The sequence below is a fragment of the Mytilus edulis genome, chromosome 7 (assembly GCF_963676685.1).
Source record: "Mytilus edulis chromosome 7, xbMytEdul2.2, whole genome shotgun sequence".
Taxonomy (NCBI): domain Eukaryota; kingdom Metazoa; phylum Mollusca; class Bivalvia; order Mytilida; family Mytilidae; genus Mytilus; species Mytilus edulis.
This window is the reverse complement of record NC_092350.1, coordinates 41470036-41493651: the sequence shown is the minus strand read 5'-3', so window position 1 is coordinate 41493651 and position 23616 is coordinate 41470036. Positions and strand designations below refer to the sequence as shown.

Below are 23616 nucleotides of genomic sequence, written 5' to 3'. Positions count from 1 at the left end.
AATGACCACCAAGGTCTTCAGGAGGCTCGAGGGTATAAAAATTTCAGAAAAAAATCAAACATTTGTTTTTCATTACAAATTTTATTTATTTCCTTTTGTAGTTGTTACTTTATCATATGGTACAAAAATCTTTCAAAACAATCAATTCGTGTTGGCCCCAGATGACTTTTAAAATCTATACATCATTGAAAAAGTTCCAAATTATCTCCCTTTGGTGGAAAAATGCCATTTTTTGGCTTTAAAATTGAAATATCTTTTTCAACTCATCGGTGACCTATCTTTTTTAATATAATTTCCATATAAGCCGTACTTAATCTAAATTATTGTAAAATTTGAGCGATTTCTGTAATAAATTTCTTTTTTTATTTCGATATTACCTTTATTTCTCCTATTACTTCAACAGAAAAAAACACCTTTACAAAAATGTATGCTTCTTTCGAAGGCAGATTGTGAGCGCAAATAAACGGTGACCCCACTTTTTTGTTTTATTTTTCTATTAACTATAAGATAAAGTTCATTTGTAGAAAAATATAGAGAAATCCTATATAAATGATTTAGACCCGCGAACCCCCTTAAAGCCACCAAGGCAAATGTATTACTAAGTAAAAGTTAAAGAATATAGTTACTTTGCCGACAACACGTGGAGCACGACTTTTCCACATCTTGGATATTGAAAGAATGAGGATGTATCACATGTACTTCCGCCAAAGATATCAACCAATGAGGTTAGCATCCACCCCGAAGTATCCGGTGTAAATATTTAGAATTTAAAAATTCTTCTTTTCTATTGTTAGAATCCGAAAAACGATCACATGTGAATGGTCCCCACAATGAACTAAAATACGTAAAAATATGCATTGAAACGCCCCAATCATCATAATCAAAGATTTTACTAAGAAAGTCTGCGTATTAATTTAACAATTAAACGAGGCTTGCCTTGGTAAAAGGCGAAGTTTAATTGTAGTTTTATGAGTTGTGTAAACACTGAAGGGATTAAATGAGATTGTGCTGCGCATGTGTGAACTTCAGTCTTCAAAGTAAAGTTTTATCAATATGACCAACAACGAAATACATATATACATATGACCCACAATAACTACATATTGGTCTCCCTTAACTAGGGAGGGAGGGTGTGGCATTTAATTCCTTCAGTGTTTACACAACTCATAAAATTACAATTGAACTTCGCCTTTTACCAAGGCAAGACTCGTTTAATTGTTAAATTTTATTTCGTTGTAACACTTCCGGGACCAAATGAGACTTTAAAGCCATAATGATAAAACTGAATACTAAGATAAGAAATATATAATGTCTTACCTTATGATTAATTCTTCAACACATTTAAGCTGAAAGAATTTTCATCTTTTTCAATCTTTTTATTATAAAATTTTGCAAATATTTTTGCATCTGAACATCCTGCTTTTTGTAAGATACGAGAAAAAGGCACTGCATTCATCTTTGCTTTAGAATCTGATGCAGATCTACTACTGTGAGCTTTGAAAATTGTTGTGTCAATATTAGCTTTTGCCATTACTACTTTTATCCATCTAGAAATTGTATCTCTTGAAACAGGCTGATGTGGTTTCACATAACTTAAAAGTAACGGTTCATGTTTCCTTCTAAACAATTTGGTACGAAATACATATTATTTATACACAGTATATACACAAAGTTACGGAAGCGTATTAGCGCCACACATTTTTTTTTTTTAATTTTCTTCCTATGTTTGCGTTATAACGCAAACCTTTGCGATATAACGCAAACCTTTGCGATATAACGCAAACCTTTGCGATATAACGCAAACCTTTGCGTTACAACGCAAACCTTTGCGTTTTAACGCAAACCTTTGCGTTATAACGCAAACCTTTGCGTTATAACGCAAACCTTTGCGATATAACGCAAACCTTTGCGTTATAACGCAAACATCTTTATTTCAATTATTCATTAAGTTTTGTATATATGTCCGTCTGTCATTCATTTCGGATGTGATTTACTAGTAGATAAAAAAAGAAACATACATACAAGGCCAAATCATTGTAATAAATATGCATAGGAATAATGGAATAATTGAAGTGCAATTATACATAAATTAAGACTGATTTGTGCATCAGAAAAGTATATAATTTAACAAGAAAATAGATATAGTATATAGTCATATTAAAATTGAAAGATCAAAAATAATGTCATACAATTGTGAAACCTCCAAGTCAAATAGACAAAATGATCTTTCTGCTTTAAAATGAATTATTAATAAGGAAACATTTTTTTTAAATCTCAGAATATGATCAAGATTCTTTGGTAGAAAGTCATTGAATTTTCATTTCAATATAATGAAGTATTTTTAAGATGCTTGGGTAGCAATTTGAATAGAGAGAACATAATTTTATTAATGAAACATCTTCATTCTATACATTTATTGCCAAAGGGTAGCTTGTTTGAATGTAACCTACTTTACACAGTTCTCAAACGAGAGCTTACTTTGGAAGTATATTTATATTCGGTTATAGCTATATTAGCAGGGTTGATTTTTTTCTTAGGTATAACCTCAATTTACTCAATTTTCTTTGTAATATATATACTAGTAGTAACTTGGATATCGTTTTTGGGGACCTTATAGTTTGTTGTTTAGTGTGAGCCAGTGCTCCGTGTTGAAGACCGTAATTCGGCCTATGATGGTTTAATTTTACGAATAGTGACTTAGATGGAGAGTTTTCTTATTGGCACTCATACCACATCTTCTTATATTATTATGCTCATTATTAGTCATTGATATGATCTAATTATTCAAGTAGTTTACTTTGCAATTACTACAAAGGTGATAAATTTTATTATATCCAGCCTCCTCCATTAATAACTACTGTTTCCTTTGAATCTTAAATAAGAAATAAGATAAAACAAATGTTTGCGTTATATCGCAAAGGTTTGCGTTATAACGCAAATGTTTGCGTTATAACGCAAAGGTTTGCGTTATAACGCAAACATAGGAAGAAAAATAAAAAAAAAAATGTGTGGCGCTAATACGCTTCCGTACAAAGTCTCCTATCTGGAGGGTAAGCCTTTATATTTACAGTTGGCTCCTTATAACCAGGTCGGCTTTGTTTAACAAGTTCATTCAAAACAAAAATAAAATTCTCCCTTCACTTTATGTACAGGATTAACATTCATTAAAGGAATTGATTGAACTCGAGCTGCATTTGTCAAAGCTATTAACATCGTAAGTTTTAATGTTAAATCTTTCAATTTTAAATATTTCACTGGTGATAGGCTACGCAAAAAATGAAGTACTTTACTAACGTCCCATGTAGATTCATATCTAGGTCTGGGTGGACGAAGATTAAAAATTCCTTTCATGTATCTTATCACCATTGAATGACGTCCAACTGAAATACTGTCAATAGTAAGTCCTAAAAACGAAAGAGCTCCTCGAGCTAGATTTAAACTTTTATAAACTAAATTACCTTCCTTAAATAAAGTTGTAAAAAATTCAAGCACTGTTCCTACAGAAATTTGAAAGCAATTAATTTGTTTTTTGTTACAATATTTGAATCATTTCCTGATATACACTTGGTACTGTTTCTTTGTACTTGATTTCCAAGACGACATGAGTATGTGGGTTGTTTCTTTAGAAAATCCTTGTTCTCTGAAGCTACTCCTGACACTGGACATGCAATTAGTTTCATTTTCTTGTGTAAAGGATGAACAGATTGTGGATCGTGAGGAAGATTCAAATTCTTCTTGTTCTTTGGAAGAACGATTGGATTGTCTGTTAACAACTGCATTAGTCTCGGAAACCAAGTTTGTGTCTGCCAAAATGGAGCTATTACTACTCCTCTTGCACCGTCCTCTCTGATTTTGAAAATGCACCGGCTCAATAAACTGAAAGGAGGAAACAAATAGACAAACTGAAAATATGACCAATTTATACTAAATGCATCAATAAATGCAGATAATGGATCTGGCTTCCAAGAGCAGTAATTTTCTAATTGGGAGTTTAATCTAGATGCAAACAAATCAATGTCTGGCCTTTGCCACAAAGTACATAATTGGTCAAAAACTGACCTTTCCAATTTCCATTCTAATTTGTCATCAAATTCTCTAGATTTTTTGTCTGCTAGATTTTCTTTGCCTGCTATATGAGTGCATGTCAACCAGATGTCATTATCTTTACAAAACAACCAAATCTGTCTTGAAATTGTATTGCAACCTATGGACTTTGTGCCGCCCATATTTGATATGTAGACCACTGCCGTAGTATTGTCTGTAAGAACCTTCAAAAGCTTATTTATGATCAGATGAAGAAAGGATTTTAATGTAAAATATATAGCTAATATTTCTAAATAATTTGTGATTCTTTTATTCTTCATCTGTCCATCTACCTCCAATTTCATTATCACTTAATATGCCACCCCAGCCTAATAATGAGGCATCTGTCTGAATCATAATTTGTGGACTGCCATGGCTTATATGTCTTAATTCAGTAGACACATTAGCAACCCACCATTCTAAATCTCCTTTCATCTGATTAGAAATAAGTATGCTTTGTTCAAAGTCTCCTTTTGAGTTTTTTAAAGCTATAATTTTTTCCTTTTCAAGGTTACGATAAAACAATTTACCGAATTCAACGGCAGAAAAAGAGGATACTATAAGTCCAAGGACTTTGCTACATCTCTAATCTTAGCTAAGTTTCTCTGCAGTAACCATTTACATTCTTTAACTAGGTTTTGTTTTTGTCTGCAGTAAGGGTTATAATCATATTTTCTGAATCAATAATGTTACCCAAGAATATTATTTGTTTTGATGGTTGAAAAACAGATTTGTCTTCATGTATGACAAATCCTAATTTTGACATTAATTCAATTGTGTCATGTACATTTTTATTGCATTCTTCTATAGTCTCTTCTAATAAGAGACTATCGTCTATGTAACCAACATTCACATGACCTAAAACTCTAAGACTAGAGTGAACAGGTTTTAATAATTTAGTAAATATTCTAGATGCGGAGGAAATCGCATTAGGTAAACATGTGTATTGAAAAAGTTTTCCGTCCCAATAAAACCGTAAAAACTTTTGATGTTCCTCTGCAATTGGAACACTATAATAAGCATGTCTCAAATCAATAGAAGCCATATATGATTTCCTAGTTACAAGTTTAATGGCACTTTTAAAAGTGTCCATTTTAAAATGATGATTCTCAATGTATTCATTTAACTTCTTAAGATTCAAAATCATTCTATATTCTCCATTCTTTTTTGGCCTTAAAAATATAGGCGATAAAAACTGGTCTTTCATTGACTAAACTTCTTTGATAACATCAATTGCCAGTAATTTTTGAATTTCATTTGAAACAATATCACTTTCTTTTGAGTTAAAGACAGATTTTACATTACAAATGTCTTGCCTAGGTTCAACATTATCTATGAACTCTATATGACAATGGCTTACTATATCTAAAATAAATTTGTCAGAGGTAATTTTTTCCCATTCATTGGAAAACTTTTTCAATACACCAGCTTTAAAACAATGACTTACTTCATTTGATGTATCTAATACTTCTGTGGATTTCCTCCTCTCTGGGAGTTTTTTGGAATAGGGCCGGAACCTCGACCTCTTCCTCCTCGGAAGCCACCTCTTCCCCCACGGTAGCCACCTCTACTAAATGTACCTCTGTGGCCTCCTCTACCACCTCTGAAGAAGCCTCCGTCTCTACCTCTGCCATTACCAAACTTCAACTTGTTTCCCACTTTGGAACAATCTTCAATGTCCTTTGCAACTTTGGAGACATCATCTCCAAAAAGGTTATTTGTGTAAGAAACAGAGTGTGAGCAGAGAGGCACATATTCTGCCATCCTTTCGGGCTTTAAAAAATCCCTTCTAGTCATATTCAATTGGCGGTTTGCATGGCCCAACAAAGCCAATACATCATTACATTTGTCAATGTATTCCTCACTACCAGAGTTACCATTGGCATTGTTGTTTTCGTCAAGAGCCATTTTGTTGACAGTTTTTGTTAGAATTGTTGCTGCTTTTACAATAGTTCTTTCAAGAAATTGTAATTTTATATCAGCAGATTGTGCTCCTGGTGAAATTACATTCCACATGAGCTGGTTTATTCTTACTATAGACAAACTTTCACAATTTTCAGGTCTGGCATTGTTTTCATCTTTAGTTAAATCAGAGTATTGTTCCTCATTCATACCATTCCTGAACAACTCATTGACATTATTTGCCAAGACCTCATCAATTTTGACATCACAAATTTCTTGAACCTTACATCTCTTTGACATAGATGAAAACCTATTATCATCTTTGTTCTGCTTCTTAGCAGGTGGTTCACTTTCATTGTCTACATTTTCCCCATCATCATGGGGGTTTTCTTCACCATCATCATAATTATCATCATAATTATTAACCTTGGAATATACTTAAAGCAATTTCCTGTAACTCCATTTTCATGCTAAATTTTTTAACAATATGTACAACGTTTTGGTTATCAGTATACAACTTGACAAATTTTCCTGCTAATTCAGACTTGAAACATGAAATATTGTTTTGTACAGTTTTTAGCTCTCTCCATGTAAAACTTTTGTCTCGATCAAGACCATCGAACATAAAATGTACAATTTTATTATCATTTGAAATAAATCCTGCACCAGCGTACTGACTAGCATCAGTAAATATTACACGCTGTGGCATTCCATTCGTAGGTACAATTCGTTTGAAAGATACTCGCACTCAAAATACCAAAACTTTAACTCTTCTAAATCATCATCATTTACTAGAATTTTTTCATCCCATGAATTTCTAAAACATACTAACAAATGCATGTGCTTTGTCATTATCTGACAAACATTAACAAATGCAGGAATCATGGATATAATTTTTCCGCATATTTTTGCTATGTTTCAACAAGTAAAATACGTTTTACCTTCAACTAAATTAGAAATAGCTTCTTTTAAAGTTCTCAATTTTTTGGTCGATATTTCTTAAGTACAATCTTTAAAATTCCAAACGAAACCCAACCAGTCAATCACTTGGACTGGTTCCCATACACTCTTTTCTGTATTTGCAATAAAACCAGAAAGCAGTAAATCTTTTTCGACTATTTTTGATATTTTTGAACAAGTTTCAAAATTTTCTGCAATTCCCATACCGTCGTCTAAATAAACTACCATAGGAAATCCTAATGATCTCCAATATTTAACTAGAACACGTACAGTCTTTGTAAATATATGACCAGCCGATGAAAGTCCAAAAGGTAAAACTGTAAAATTAAAATATCTTGCCGTATCGCCATATTTCCAATAGAATCCCAAATATTTTTGATGATCGGGGTGAATGTCAAAATGATGGTAACCCGACTACATATCAAATTTAAACCCGAAACTGTTAGAATCGACAAAAGTTAAAGCTTCTTTTTCTCCTTCAAATTTTTCTTTCTGATTTTCGACAAATTTATTAATATGTCTTAAATCTAAAACTAACCTTTCTTTTCCTGAACTATTAACTGAAACAGTAAGTGGATTAACCACAAATGTGCATTTAACTTCTGTTATACAATTTTTTGATAAAAGTTCCTGAATAGAATTTTCAACAAACTCTGAATGCTGTAAGGCTGATCTAATATTTTTAAGAAAAACAGAAGGTGGATCACTAAAAAATGGACTTCTGTAACCAAAATCAATAACGTTCATAATAAAATCATTAGCATGAAGTACATTTTTCCAATTTGATGAATGTTTTTTTCAAATTGCCTTTAACATTTACAAGATTTTTGCCAGATTTTTTCTCATAATTGTTACCAAATTCAAATAAATACTCAACTTCGTCAGTTTCTTTGCTGTTACTGTGTCTTTCCTGTGTGTTGATCCTGCCGGAACTTTGGTGCACTAAAAGTGGCTGTAGGGGTACTTCTTTGGGGACAGCTCCGTACGAAATGCCCGAGTTGATTGCAGTAGAAGCACTTGTATGTTTCTTTGACTCCGTCTGTACCACTGACTTGGCTAACGCCACGAAAAAAGCTTCTGGATATAAATTTTCCTCGACTGGAACAACTGTTTGCAGTATCGGGTTTATTGTACGGCTTAAAATTTCTTTTTCTAGCAGCCCTAGAAATAGCAGCGCGTAAATCATTAGCATTTCTTTATTTTCTTCCAACGGACTATCCAAATATTCCTTTACCGTGTCCCAACCGTGTTTATCAGCTATCTTAAGGATCTTATTACGCTTACGAAGTATTTCTTTCTCCTCGGAAATGATACTACTAACTTCTGTAACGTTGCCCAACTTTAATCAGCTTTCAATGGCGGAAAGTTTATCCAAGCGCACGGAATTAAACGAATGTTGAATCTTTATTCCTTCGCTCTTGAATGTGAATTCTGTTTGGTCGCACCGGTTGCCTTTGTACTTTTGCCTAACCGAGCCTCAAAATGGTTAATCATCGACTCTTTCTGTTTCTCTAATGCGTTGTTTAAAGCTGAAGTGAAAAGCGAAATGGCCCCATCGGTAGTCAACTCTGTATCATGATGATCTTCACCAGTAGCGTTATGGTCTTGTTCGGAACCTGCGTCGGACATACTATGCAGAACGTGTTGTTACTTTGAAGTTACTGTGAGCACCTCGATACAAATTATCCAAGTATCGGACTTATATAATACTATAGAAACTCACCCGTATTCCCGCCTAATAAATCCCCGTGCAGTACTAACTAAAGACTTATATATAGAAACTGTCCAACCAGTTCTTCATTGTTTTACAAACTTGTTGTATAAACCACAGTTACTAAAGATAGAAATATATATAGGGAAAACCCAAATATAACGGAATAGAAATAAATTTAGTCTTTAGATTTGTATGTAAAGTTTTGAGTAATGTTGTTTGTTTGTTTGTCGTTTTTTTTTTTTTATAGCTATGATGCTTGCAGTTTATTGTTCGACTCATGAGTTTGTGTGTTCCTTTGGTACCCTTCACCTCTCTTTTACATAACAATAATTAATACTCGGACAAAATGTTTTTCTTTGATCTTGCAAAATCTTAATGTTACAACTAAGAAACCAAATGTGTTTTGTTTAAATTAATATTTTTAAATTACATAAATAACTTTTACAATCTAATAACCTTTGTTTTGAAAGGTCGATAACTTCTATCTTCGATCATTCCAGAATTTATCTCTAGATTCTGACGCACTGTCGTTTGATTGGCACAATGGAAATACTTTTTGATTTTTGTTTGAAGGGAAATTCATTTTGGAAAAGAATATCCTTGCCAGCTACATAAATTATGCGAAAATTACTATTCCGTCAAAAAAATATTTAATAATAATCTAATCTTATTCACTGTTGGTTTTATTAAATAACAGAAGACTATAATTTTTCCTTTTATATTCCTGAAATCTCTCAACTCATAATGATGAAGGATGAACCTTCAACGTCCACTGGAAAATCTGAAAAAAGAACCCGTCTTTGTTTTAGACAGACATACTGAAACAGGATTTTAAAGGTGCTTGCTTCAAAGACAACAGTCCACTGATAAGTCTTTCATGGACAAATAGTATTGTACTCCAAGCAGACATTTCTTTTATATAATTTACAGAGTGTCTTTAGGTAGTATTTCTTTGTTGAGATAGTTATTTGTTTTTATAGTGATTTTTACCTATTATGTTCGGTATTTTGTTTGCTATTTTAATTTCCACTAGCCTAGCAAACGTACTATGATTGATTGCATGGCCTGCCTTAAGAAATGAAGAAATGATATATAATAATTCAAAGCAATTGGCCAAAGGCAATATTCTCGCACATAAAGGCATTATTGTAAACCAATTCAAGGAATATATATGAGTCATGTATATATATTTTTATCGATTGCTTGTTTTTTGCTTAACGTCAAAAACTGTGAATTAATAAAAAAAAAAGTGAAATAACCCTTGATAACCTCAAGAGATCAAAGTTCGCCAGACACCAATTTCTCAATAGAAAAACCAAGAGGAGAATATAACAAGCACTGATAAAATTTGAAATTCATTTCTCGAGTCATTATTAATATATTGTATTTAACAATTTTAAAACCCTACTTAATTCAGCAGAGAGTGAGAAAATAAAAACATACCACCAATAATATTGGTATAAAAAGAGAAAGCAGGAATTGCTGATAAGATTTGGGTATTCATACCTCGAGTCATTAACATATGGGGTGTTAAAACAGATTCAAATCTAGAGTCACAATATTAGGAGAAGTGACACAAGAAAAAACGTGACGCTTAAAAAAACCCTGCATAAAATGTAATTCATATGTTTAAAAAATAAAATAAAAAGTAAGACAGAATTTTTGTGTTTTCATTGCACAATTTATATTCCTTATATTATTTATGTGAATTTCCTGTCTCATCGGATTCTTATATTGAGTATGAGTTATCGTTCCTACACCATTTTTTTATAGGTAATTGATTAATATATATGTCGTGTTCAAGTTGCGATTTTGTACAGGTTATAACATGTACAAAAACATTGTACATGTTATAATTTGTACACGGCAAACATACAAGTTATAACATGTACAAAAATACCTCGTACATGTTATAACATGTACAAAATATTGCTTAAAAATGGGTTAAACTTGTACAAAATCTGAAAATAAAATATGTTTTTATACAAGTGAATATATAGCCAGTATATGTTTTACAATGAAATCCTTCATATGTCGAGAGAATAATTCCTCTGCAAACAAATTCCTGTTTTCAAAAGAGAAGATAGAAATTTTTATAAGAAGTGTTAAGCAGGCAAAAGATGCATGCAGGTAAAACTAAAAGAAAGAACCTGTCTGAAGCAGTATGATAGATTGACAGCTGGGATCCCAGAAAAAAAAATTCGGATGGTGAGTGCAATGTTGATACAGTCTGTTAATTTAAAGTTCCTTTTCAAAATTTCGGATTCTTATTAAAGGGTACATTTCTGTCATAATTGCAGAATTATACTTTGTTTGCAGTTTTGTCACCTCGCTGTAGTACATCAAAATGACGTTCGACTTATAATTTGATCTATTTAATTATCCACAAAAATATTGCTGCATAAGATTTGCATACTCATCAGTTATGCATAAGGTCTAAAATGTTGAAAGAGCAGATTCAATAATTCCATAGCTATTTATACCTAAACTTGGTACCATGAAAACCATTTGTTCTATCTGGCTTTTATATAGAGTATTTGCATAGGAGACCTTGCTTTCAGTTTTGCATGATAAAAATGACAAAAAGAGAGGGAGGTGTATTATTCAAATTTTAAGGCATTGTTTTTAGAAATTTCAGTGAAAATAATTATTTACGTTGTCGTCAATTAAGTAAATGTATGCTATTATTAAACAGTCGCGCTGTTGTAGGCCATGGGGACGGCATTTTAAACATACCATGAAAGTCAAAGAAATATTTCTGAAACTTTGTGATCACTGTACTTTAAAGAAAAACATGTTTGCAGAGGATTGTTTAAAAAACTATTGTTGGGGTTAATGAAGTGTGTTGTAACATGAAAGTATTATAGTGTCAATATAATACTTCAATGGTTGTAATAATGTATAGAAACATATTGTTATTTTTAAATTTTGTACAAATTACACCCATTTTTAAGCAATATTTTTTACAAGTTACAACATGTACGAAGTACTTTTGTACATGTTATAACTTGTATTTGTGCATTGTACAAATAATAACATGTACAAAAATTTTGTACTTGTTATAACCTGTACAAAATCGCAACTAGTACACGACATATATAAAACCAAAATGAAAACTGTATATCTAAAGTATTTCCTGGCATTGGTTGCTTTAGCTTGAAACAGATTTTAAGATTACTTCATACATTTGTTTTGATTGTAATAATGCACTGATATTTATTTGAACAAAAAAAAAATGAATAAAATAATCGGTATACTCCTTCAAAGTGTTAAATTAAAGAAATACTTTGATGAAGTTGAAAGTTTGAAATATATTTTAGAATGAAAAATAGTCCAGTTTAGCTATAGATGATTCACTTTAAATAACAAAGTTGTACATAGACTGCTTTACATTTAATTTTGATTGTATCTTACGAGAAACATATTGCATTTATTGTATGAAAGAAATTGAAATTTGCGTAAATGTCGTAAATTTCGACCCCATCTATCTAAAGAAATAGCATATGAAAGTATATGATTTTGTATAATTAAAATAACTAGGTCAAAAACAGCTTGTTTGCATTTTTTTCTTCACAATTCACCGTGGTATCAAAACTGTATTTGATGCCAATAATATATTCACGTCCGGAAATATTTACCTCTGGAAGTTGGACACCAATCTATCCACGCTTTTATTCATATTGTTCTATAAAGTTTTCATACAATTGCAGATTGATCGGACGGTCATTTGTTTAGCTGCAGTTTTACATAGTATTTAAGCCATTTGAAACTCACTTCCCTTAGAAAAACATTCGTCAATTATGCACAACTGTCATTTTTGTTACATATACAAAATTAAATTATGATTTTAATTTTGTTTTTACATCCTACATATGAATGGGATTTAGAAATGTGATCAGCTATCCATTCAAAAATAAGTTTAATGCTTTGTGAAATGTATAATACCTAAAAAGTTCTGGTTTGATGGGGGGTCACTTCAAATACCTTGTGATGATAAATGAGGGTCGAAAGATACAAGAGGTACAATTCAAACTCAGAGATCGAAAATAAACTTACAACGCCATGGCTAAAAAAGAAAAAGACAAACAGAAAAATAATAGTACACAACTTAGAAAACTAAAGACTAAGCAACCCGAACCCCACCAAAAACTTGGTGTGATCTCAGGTGTTCCGGAGGTGAAACAGACCCCGCTCCACATGTGGCACCCGTCGTGTTTCTCGTGTTACTACAAACCCAGTAAATAGCCCATATCGGTAGGTCACATTCGTGAAAAGGGAAGGGGATTATAGTTAAGACATACATGTAAGGAACATATCCGATATTATCTGTGAAACGGTTATTCCATAACGGTCAACCAACTTGTGATGACGTCCGTAAAGATTATGATCATTCCACGTAAAAGAACCCTCGAAATGATGTATACATAGTCGAAAGAAGATGAAACATATCATGAAACTGTGCATTTGGTGCAGTAAAAATTGAACCTTTCATGTTCTTGCATGGTGGTATTTATTTTCAATACGCAACATATCGGTACCTTTTTAACAGTGTCAGTCCAAATGAATTACACAGAACGGTTGTAAGCATTCAGTATACATTGGCAGATGCTTATGTATTGCTGTTTGGCTGGTATATTCCTCGCATTTTTATTAATAAGTGTTTGCATCATACCTGCCGTTGGTGAGGATAAAATCATGATCAATTAACATTAACATCATTAACTTCATTTCGCTAGTTGACACAGAACCCCACATAATCATATAATTTTACATTTAGACAATAACGTGGAATCGTTTAGACTTATGTAGGAAACGTGACAATAAAAAGTAAGTACATAGTAACATATTACACCATATCAAAATGCTTTTTTGCTTCAGTTAAGTCAGACAGAAATGTTTTTGACGAAATTGACGGAATTTGTTCAAGAGTAACATATAAACGGTTCATTATTTAGCAAAATTGTCAAGCATACATCTGAGACAAAATATACACGACATACGTTGGATTTTTAAAAATCACAAGTATTACTTCTTACTACAATTTTTAAAATAAAAAATAAGGAAATGTGGTACGATTGCATTGAGCCAAGTTTCAAGAAACCAAACCGTAGATATTGAAAACTCTTGGTCACCGTATGACTTTCAACAAAAAAAACCAACAACGATCCATGGGCATGTCAAGAGCAACAGGCAGCAAAGCCTGCAAAATAACGACTAATGGTCAAATCAAGAACGACAAATTACAAATTAGTAAAACAACAATCCAGGTTCATATCTGGAACAAATAAACAAACAAGTAAGACAACGAGTCATTAATCTATCGAGAGCAATTACATATATCGCATTGTTGACAAACAGGTTAAAGTATGGAAAAGGGATGACTACGTTTTACTATGATGAACAAGTGTTCTTTATAATATAAGTTTAAACGACAGATGTAGAAACAAATGCATCGTTAATACAACTCATTGATAAACGGTGAACTACAACGAACAGTTTTGCACGTAAATCGCTTAAGTGAACAATGTTAATGCAAAGTTGACCCAAAAATAAATGTAGGAAACAATAGAAATAAATAACTATGTGCGTAAAGTCAGCTAAACAACCATTCAGAAAAACAGTAAGCAAGTCAGTAAAACAATGTTCACTTACAAATTAAAGCACTCTAAAAATCAAATATAGTAAACAATAAAAGTAATAAACCAGTGGGTATGTTGTAATATAATCATACTAATAACCTTTAAGCAGCAGCATACAGCACTGAATGAAATCAAAACCTATCATGTTCTCCCTGGTTAAAGATGATGTGTTCCTATATATAAAAGATACTTAAAAGATTCGTATTCCTCAAGGGATAATCGTATTACGATATTAAGATTTGACATTAGTTATTTTGTTTAAGTTTTTTGTGACATTAGGGGCCTGTGTCTCTTGGTCTTTTTTACCTTTACATTACAGTTGTCCTAGTATTATCAGATTTTACCAATTTTAAGAAATATCCCCCTTCCTTTCATATGTTGCTTCATCGCACTTACATTAGTTGAACCAGTAAATAATATATTTTACTATCCTGTTATTATTAATCATAGAAACTAATTACTATCCTATAGTTTGTATTTCAAAAGTATGCATTTCATCTATTCAAGATAACTAGTCAAAAAAATATTATCAGTATGTTCGTATGCATAAGTGATTCACTATCGTTTTAATAAAAATGGTTTGCCGCAGGCCTATCGCCAGTTCGAAAACGACATTCTTTGTGTACTCCGTGTTTTATCTATATATCAAGTAAATGTTATATGACGTTCAGCGATTTTCCTAAGTGTATAAAGTACAAAACATGAGTAAATTAGTTACTTTGTTGTGATCTCAGGGTGTGGGTCTCTTGTTTTTTGTTGACCCATTAGAAATACATTCATGTTAGCGGGTTCTATGCAGACATAATCTTTCAATCAGTTCAATTGAGTTCTGGAGCTGGCATGTCAGTAACTGCTAGTAGTCATTTGTTCATTTATGTATTCTTGTCATTTTCTTGGTTTCTTTTGTTACCTATTCTGACATCGGACTCAAACTTCTTTTAAACTGAGTTTTATTTTGCGTATTGCTGTGTGGTTTTTTTTTTGCATTGTCTAGAGTATAGGAGGAGGATTTAGATATCACAAAACACGTTTAACCCCGTCGCATTTTCGCACCTGTCGTGAGTTCGGAGCCTCTGGCCTTTGTTAGTCTTGTATGATTTTAATTTTATAGTTTATTTATATATTTCGAAGTTTGATACGACTTCCATTATCACTGAAGTAGTACTCATTTTTGTTTAGGAGCCAACTGAAGCAGGCCTCCGGGAGCAAGATGTTCTCGCTGCGTCGAAGAACCATTGGCGGACTTCGGATGTTTTCTACTCTTTGTTCGGATTGTTGTCTCTTTGACAAATTACCCATTTCCATTCTAAATTTTACTACACTTTGTTCATAGTTTGAGTGTAGTGGATTCCACTTTTAACATTTTTGTTCTCCCTTAATTTTCAGCTTTTACGACTTCTATTTATAACTTTTATTGATCATTGACTCATTTTTTAATTTATTCGTTCTCCATACGTTACTTCACCGCAGTTACTTTAGTGAAACTATAAATATATCTAACTATCCTGTTATAATTAATCATAAGACCTAACTACTATCCTACAGGTTTTATTTCAATAGTTTGCATTTCAACTGCATAAAACAACCAGTTGAGAGAGAAAAAAAGATTTAAAAAAGATCATAAATTTTACTTTTTTGTTCTTGGGAGGTATTGACGTACACGTCAAAAAGCTTTAAGAAATCATATTATGTTTTAATAAAAATAATTAAAAGAATTATTGTATTGATGATGATTTGAAACACGGAATATACAAGAAATAAATTGCACATTATTTGACCTTTTAAACATTTTTTTATTCGAGCGTCACTGATGAGTCTTTTGTAGACGAAACGCGCGTCTGGCGTAAATATGAAATTTAAATCCTGGTATCTATGATGAGTTTATTTGTATAGATTTTTTCTGCATTTGATGTTTTCTGTTTTTTCTTCTAGTTGTGTCTTCATCATTTATTCTTACATTTAAATGTTTGACTAGATTATGGAAATATGGTCATCAGTTTGTTTATTTTCTTATATTGATGATATTAGCTTATGTCTCATTTCAAATATAATACGTTAACCTTTCATGTAACGAGTGAGAACGAAGATTGCGATGCTTTGAAATGAAAAATAAATGTTAAATAACAACAATACCAAACTTCGAAAAAAATCAAAACGAAAAGTTTCTAATCAAATGGCAAAATAAAAAGCTCAAACACATCAAACGAATGGATAACAACTGTCATTTTCCTGACTTGGTACATGCATTTTCTGGTGTAGAAATGGTGGAATTAACCTGATTTTATAGCTAGCCGATACTTGAAATCAAATATACAAACCATAAACTTGTATTTATATTTGATAAATGAATAAACCGACAAACAGTCATTTCGGAGTAGGTTATATCCTTCAAAAAAACCAGAAACAATACTGATAAGTGTTGCATAAAGTCATTAATTTGCAAATCTAGATAATTGTGTGGTGTATGGTGAATATGGCCTTTACGATTTATATTTGATATTTGTTTAGTTTGTATGACATTAACGGTTTACAAGTCCTGTACTTTTATGTTTTTCAAACAGGATTGAGGTACAGTTATTTTATATTCTTCATTATTTTTAAAACCTTTTACGACAATTTCTTATAAACAAAAATCTCTTAATATGAGTACAAAGAAAATTGCGAACTGTTGTGTACAATTTTGTTTTAACTACATCTAGAACGAAAATGTTCAATTTTGTACTTAAAACTGATGCTTTTTGTTTTTTTCATCAATTTGTCTTTCCTTCTTTTAACAAATTATTCTAAAATATCTATTTGAGTTGAAGTTCTACAAATATTAGCGTTCCATCGTATGTCTTGTTGCTAATACATAACATGAAAGCGTCTATATGAAAGGTAAGAATTTGTAAACTTTTAATATACAGAACATGAAAGCAACTATATGAAAGGTGAAAATTTGTAAAAAATTAATTTACAGACCTGTTTGATCTGACAACACAAAACATTAATATAAGCTTAAGTAGCTTTGGTTCTTTGTTCCACTTAACTGTAATATATTAGGTTATACATCTTGAAATGTTAATAGATTGTCTCTTCTTTCTTATTTGAAACTATACTAATGAGAATTTTGTTTATGAAGTGGTAAATTCCATATCGGTTTATCATAATGACTTAGTGCCTATCATAGGCCCTGTTCGAGAAACAAAGATTCAATATATTTTGCAATAAAGATTTATAAAAACAATAAGTTTTATTAAGTAGCGAAGAACGCATTTCTCAACCTGCGATTGAAACAGACTTTTTGTTGTTTATTTGATGATGTAGACTTTATGAGAAACATACTTACATAATACACAAATATTCATCATGATTTTTGACAATAGCATGCATCACCTATAGACACTGAGAAAAAATTGGTTAATTATTGTATAAATATATATGTATACATATATCCACGTCATAATTGTATTAGACGATTTCTGACGCATCTGATATCATACCCACAATGGAAATTAAGGTAACGTCGTTACACTAAGCTGTATCCTTTTATTTGACTGTCATATTCTAGTTCTTCTATAGTATATAGGACATACTCATATCAGTTATATCTCCATTTCCTACATAGCGGTGCTAATTGAAATGCCATTTTCTGTCAAATGTAAACGAAAAACATTCATAAACTAAATATCTTGTTCAAAGATGAAGAAATAGCTATGCATAAAAGATGTTCTGGATTGTTGTTATAGTTTAAAACCCGTCATATTGATATGTACCCCACATGTCGTTTCTACCTGACCAATTTTGTCCTATTATTTACCTTCGTGTGTATTCCAGCTATTTATGAAGGTCCGTTTCTCTGCTGCGTCAGAATATTTCACTATTGCTGATTTCATCTCTTTCCTTCTTTAATTTGATCAGTTAAGATATAACCTGTATCTAAATATGGAAGAAGATATGAAATGCTTAAAGACCTAAATTTTCTAACAGATTGATAGGCAGCAAGTTTCGGAAGCAATCATATCAACGAAAATGACGTGATGATGAATTTCAGTCAAACATTGCTAATTCTAATGGTATTCGTTGGTAACGATATTTTTTATTGGACGTTGACAAATATTTTGAAGGGGTAAAATTAAGGTTCTACCAGTCTGTAAAATATCCGTTCATAAGCTTAAACTAACATGCCACGAATTTCTCATTTCATACTGAATACAAAAATGCACCAGTTGAAATATACCGGTTAATTGTATTCTAATAGACACATTCATCACAAAGCAAACAATACGATATCAGTTATATATATTTAAAAAACCCAAAAGTGACTTTTTTAACTCACAGTATTAAGTCCTTACTGATTTTACATCTGAGACATGGTACTTAAAATGTTGTTTTTTTTTCAACAGAGAAAGCTAATTTTGATCTTTGTAAAGTAGAAATGTAATCCAGTATCTACCAAATTGAACTTAGAAAACACTTAAAGTTTATTTTTAAATATCGTTGTAAATAGCACATTTAAAGACATGATTAATCCTTCTTTCCTAAGTACATGCCATTGAAAGTGGAATAAGAGTGTATGTTTATAGTTTAGGGAATACACGTTTAAAGCTCAAATCTGAACTCATACGACTTTATATTTTATTATCTAATTTTTAATGCGTTTCTGTGGGGGTTGGTGTTGTATATAAATACTAGGCACCCATCGACATTACCCATCTTTATAATGTTAATGTTTACGGGATTTTTCTATTGTATTTTATATTTAAGGGAGTTCGCTTCTCAGTTTCAAAGTAATTAACTTTTCAAAACACTAGTCTATATTGATAGGGGATCAATAAAGGAATCCAAAGAGCAAAAAAATATATAGGTCACCGTGCTTGTTTTCGAGATAATAGCCATTGGAATTTTGGCGGGAACATATTCTGTATTGACTTTTCATAGCTTTATCTTTGACAAGTTGAAGTTCCCAAAAAGGTTAAAAAGTAATTAAAATGTTATAAGACTTTTACAGATGGCTTATCATTATAAATGTAAAAGATTTACAAAAAGAAAAATGGGGGTCACCGGGCAGATTTTTTCAAGGCATTCAAATGGATAAAACCAGAGGATTCCGAAAATCTGACCAAAAATCTAAAACATGACAAACCAGCTTCCTTAACTATCAATTGAATTTTGTTTATATGTATTCCTTGACGGTTGCTTTTTGTTTTTGTTTGTTTGTTTTGTTATTGATTTAGTTAATGTATGTGGTATATTTTGGCTGCTAAAAGAGAGTAATGTCGTCTTAAAAACCTATGCATGTTTGGGGTGCGCACAATTTTGTCAACGTTCATACGAATGGGAGGTTTAGCAAGCAGTTCAACCAGTTTAGCAAGCAGTTCAACCAGGTTTAAACCTATATTTTCTTAAGAAAATACATGACAACATAAATGCATAGATGTCATGAGTTCGTTGAAACTTATGAACATTAACATTTATAGATAAATGTTCACTTCACTATACAAGCCTTGGTTTCGGTTTTGGTATCCGTATCAGAGTTTCGGCTTACGACGAAGATATATCATACTTAATTTACTTCGTAACGCATAACTGACGATCCGTTTCTCTGCTGCGTCAGATTTTTTCACTATTGCGGGTTTCATCTCTTTCCTTCTATATTTAATCAGTTAAGATATAACCTGTCCATAAATATTGAAGAAAATATGAAATACTTGAAGTCCTAAATTTTCTAACAGATTGGTAGGCTTCAATTCAAGGAAGCAATCATATCACCGAAAATGACGTTAATGATGCATGTTAGTCATACATTGCTAACTAAAAGAGGGGCGAAAGATACCGGAGGGACAGTCAAACTCATAAATCGAAAATAAACTGACAACGCCATGGCTAAAAATAAAAAAACAAACAGACCAATAACAGTACACATGACATAACATAGAAAACTAAAGACTAAGCAACACGAACCCCCACCAAAAACTGGGGATGATCTCAGGTGTCCCAGAAGGGTAAGCAGATCCTGCTCCACATTTGGCCCTCGTTTTGCTAATGTTTTTACAAACCCGGTAAATAGTCTGATTCGGTAGATTACATTCATGATAGGGAAGGGGATTGTAGTTACGACGTAAGGAACATATCCGATATCATCTGTGAAACGGTTATTCCATAACGGCCAACCAACTCGTGATGGCGTCCGTACACTTTACGAAGGAATGATTTCAACTTCACCATTTGGAACTCGTGGTTTAAGAGCTTCCTTGTGAGCAACAATACTCTATCAAGAAAATCATGATAGATAATACAAGCACAGAAATATCGTATCAATTGGGATTTATACCCTGCAGGTGCTGCTGGAATTTTGCTACTTAGAAATGGAAAGTTCACAATTGGAAAGCTGATATCATCTCTTTTGTCGTAAATTTTTGTTTTCAAACGACCCTCATTGTCAATTTCTAGATGTAAGACAAGATATGAGGCCGACTTACTTGTATCTGTTGTATCTTTTATCTCTAGTTCGATGGGATAGATGTGTTCAACATAGTCACCAAATTTTGAAATATTTAGTGAGAGAACATCATCTATATAGCCGAAAGTAAATTTAAAAAATATTGCTTACTTCTTATCTTTCTTCCTACGAAGTTCCTGTATGAAGTCAGCCTCATAATATTAAAGAAACAAGTCGGCAAGAAGAGGGGCACAATTGGTTTCCATTGTAATACCGACAGTCTGTTGAAAAAAAATAACTTGTGTGCAATGAGCCATATAGAAGCTTGTAGCAGCCTCTTAAACTAGCATAGTACGAACGTCTTATTTCATACTTAATAGAAAAACCCAGTTGAATATGTGAAAGTAAACTGGTGAATTAAATGCTGATAAACAAATTCATAACAAAGCGAAAAACATGAAATCAGATACATATTTTAAAACATATATATGACTATTTAGACTGACAGTAATAAATCCGTACTGATTTTAAATGATAGACGTGCAACTGAAATGGGCTTTAATGCCTGCATGAGTATGTAAATCGTGATTTTTGTAAAGTAGAAAATGTAATCCAGTGTCTCCCAATTGAACTTGGAAAGGCTTAATGTTTATTTTTAAACATCGGTGTAAATAGGACATTGAAAGACATGATAAAGTATTCTTCCTTAAGTACCTGCCATTGAAAGTAGAATACGAGTGAAGTGTAGTCGTTCTGGTATATATATACTCCCCCAGTGTATAAATGTTAGCGAGTGTACAAGTAGAAATCTTCGCTATAAGCCAAAACAGATATCGAAACCGAATCTATGGTAAGGGAATGGAATGGGTTTAATGTGAAAATGTAGTAAATCAAAACAATATTACAGAAATCGGTAATATAAAAAGAAGATGTGGTATGATTGCCAATGAGCAACTCTACTCTCCACAAGAGACCAACATGCCATAGAAATTAACAACTATGGGTCACCGTACGGCCTTCAACGATGAGCAAAGCCCATACCGCATAGTCAGATATAATAGACCACTAAATAACAATGTAAAACAATTCAAACGAGAAAACTAACGGCCTAATTTATGTACCATAATGAACGAAAAACAAATATGTAATACATAAACAAACGATAACCATTGAATTACAGGCTCCTGGCTTGTGACCGGCACATACATACATAATGTGGCAGGGTTAAACATGTTAGCGGGATCCCAACCCTCCCCTAACCTGGGACAGTGGTATAAAGTACAACATAAGAACGAACTATACAAATCAATTGAAAAAGGTTTAACTCATCAGATGAAAAAAAACAAAAAGACACTAGGTACAGATCTGAGAGTACTCGCAGTTATCTGACACCTAGTTCAAAGCCTCTAACAACTAATAAAAAAATACATGCATATATTAGACTATATTATCAATCCATACACATCCAACATCCAATGGATTTCGTGTCAAGACGTCATAAACAGTCAGGGGGAAAACATGACCTTGTGAAATGCCAAGATACAGGTATCGACAGATTATAGATCCATGAATGTGTATATGTATATAACATACAAGTAATATTTAGTTTGCTTTTAATTTACTGATAACAAAATCAATATTCATACCAATAAAAACAATATTCAATGATCTTATTACAGCTAGTGTTGAATTGGTAACCTTTTAGAATAAGTTTATTTAAAGGATTGACAAGTTTGCCAGGATCGTTTCTAAATTTTCGGGCACGGTTAACAACATTTCCGTAAAAACGAGGATGTGCTATCCCGTTAGAAATAAGTTTTCTACAGGTACAACTAAAATTCAATAGTTTAGTTTTCACAAGTTCATAACTCCAATTTGAAATCAAAAGTATGTGCGTTCGGTAAAATGACTTTAAGCAGTTTAATTTATGTTTTATAATTTTTCATCTGATTTTGAATGCGTTACTTTTGGTTGGTAAAATGTTACTTATAAATACCTGGCACCTACCGATATAACCATTCTCGAAAGTGGTAATGTTTACGAGATTTTTTTTTATATTTGTATATTATATTTTACTTTCCAGTGAATTTTGTTGCGGTCTTTGTTAGATTTATCTGCAGTCCTTGACGATTGCTTTTGTTTGTTTTTTTGTTTGTTTGTTTTGTTTGTGTTTTTTTTTAAATTTAGCAATGTTATATTTATATATATATGATTGTTTTCACAAGTTTTGGCTGCTGAACCTATAATGGAAGTAAACGTTTAATACATGTTTGGGTTGCCCACACTATATTTTTTGGTCAATAACGGAACTTTTGCTATGGTAAATACATGCCATATATGCATAGATGGCTTGAATTCATTGAATTATAATTAATTTTCAAGTTTCTAGCTTGGTCTGTTGATACTGATTATTTTTATTCGTAATGTACGGAACAGAGCAGAACAGAACTATCAGTATTGCAGACTTCTCCTTGTCTGTTATCTGTTTGGCTCAGTTTCCCATAGGTTGCAAGGGAAAGAACAGGGCTATCAGTATTAATTCTAAGATTGTAGGCATAGTGATTTTATACTAGCAAGAATTGATAGTACATTTTCATTGTGTAAATTATGTAAATTAATTGTTATTGGATGAAGTGGACACTATCTCAGCTTAAATAGATACTGTTGTTAGTAAAAGAATTTGCCGATACTGATTTTAAGAACTATATCTTCATTTGAGTTAACAAATTGCTTTCGTGCTAAATGGATTTATTGTTACAAATCAGGTCGACAATTTGTGATCCGAAGATTCGTATTGTAATTTATTTTACCTAGTTTGCAACACTACAGCTCATATATAATAAAAAGATGTGGTATGGTTGTCAATGAGACAAGAGACCAAAATGACACAGAAATTA

At 32.0% G+C, this 23616-nt stretch overlaps 1 protein-coding gene across 1 annotated transcript; it reads right to left on the bottom strand.

Moving 5' to 3' along the window:
- Positions 1-3468: 3468 nt before the first annotated feature.
- On the bottom strand, positions 3469-8574 carry LOC139483128 (uncharacterized). The gene is made up of 4 exons (XM_071267162.1): positions 8406-8574; positions 7766-8106; positions 5531-6411; positions 3469-3876 (listed from the first exon to the last, which is right to left on the bottom strand). The coding sequence occupies exons 1-3, from the start codon at positions 8572-8574 to the stop codon at positions 5545-5547; spliced, it is 1377 nt and encodes a 458-aa protein (XP_071123263.1). The 3' UTR covers positions 3469-3876; positions 5531-5544.
- Positions 8575-23616: the final 15042 nt, after the last annotated feature.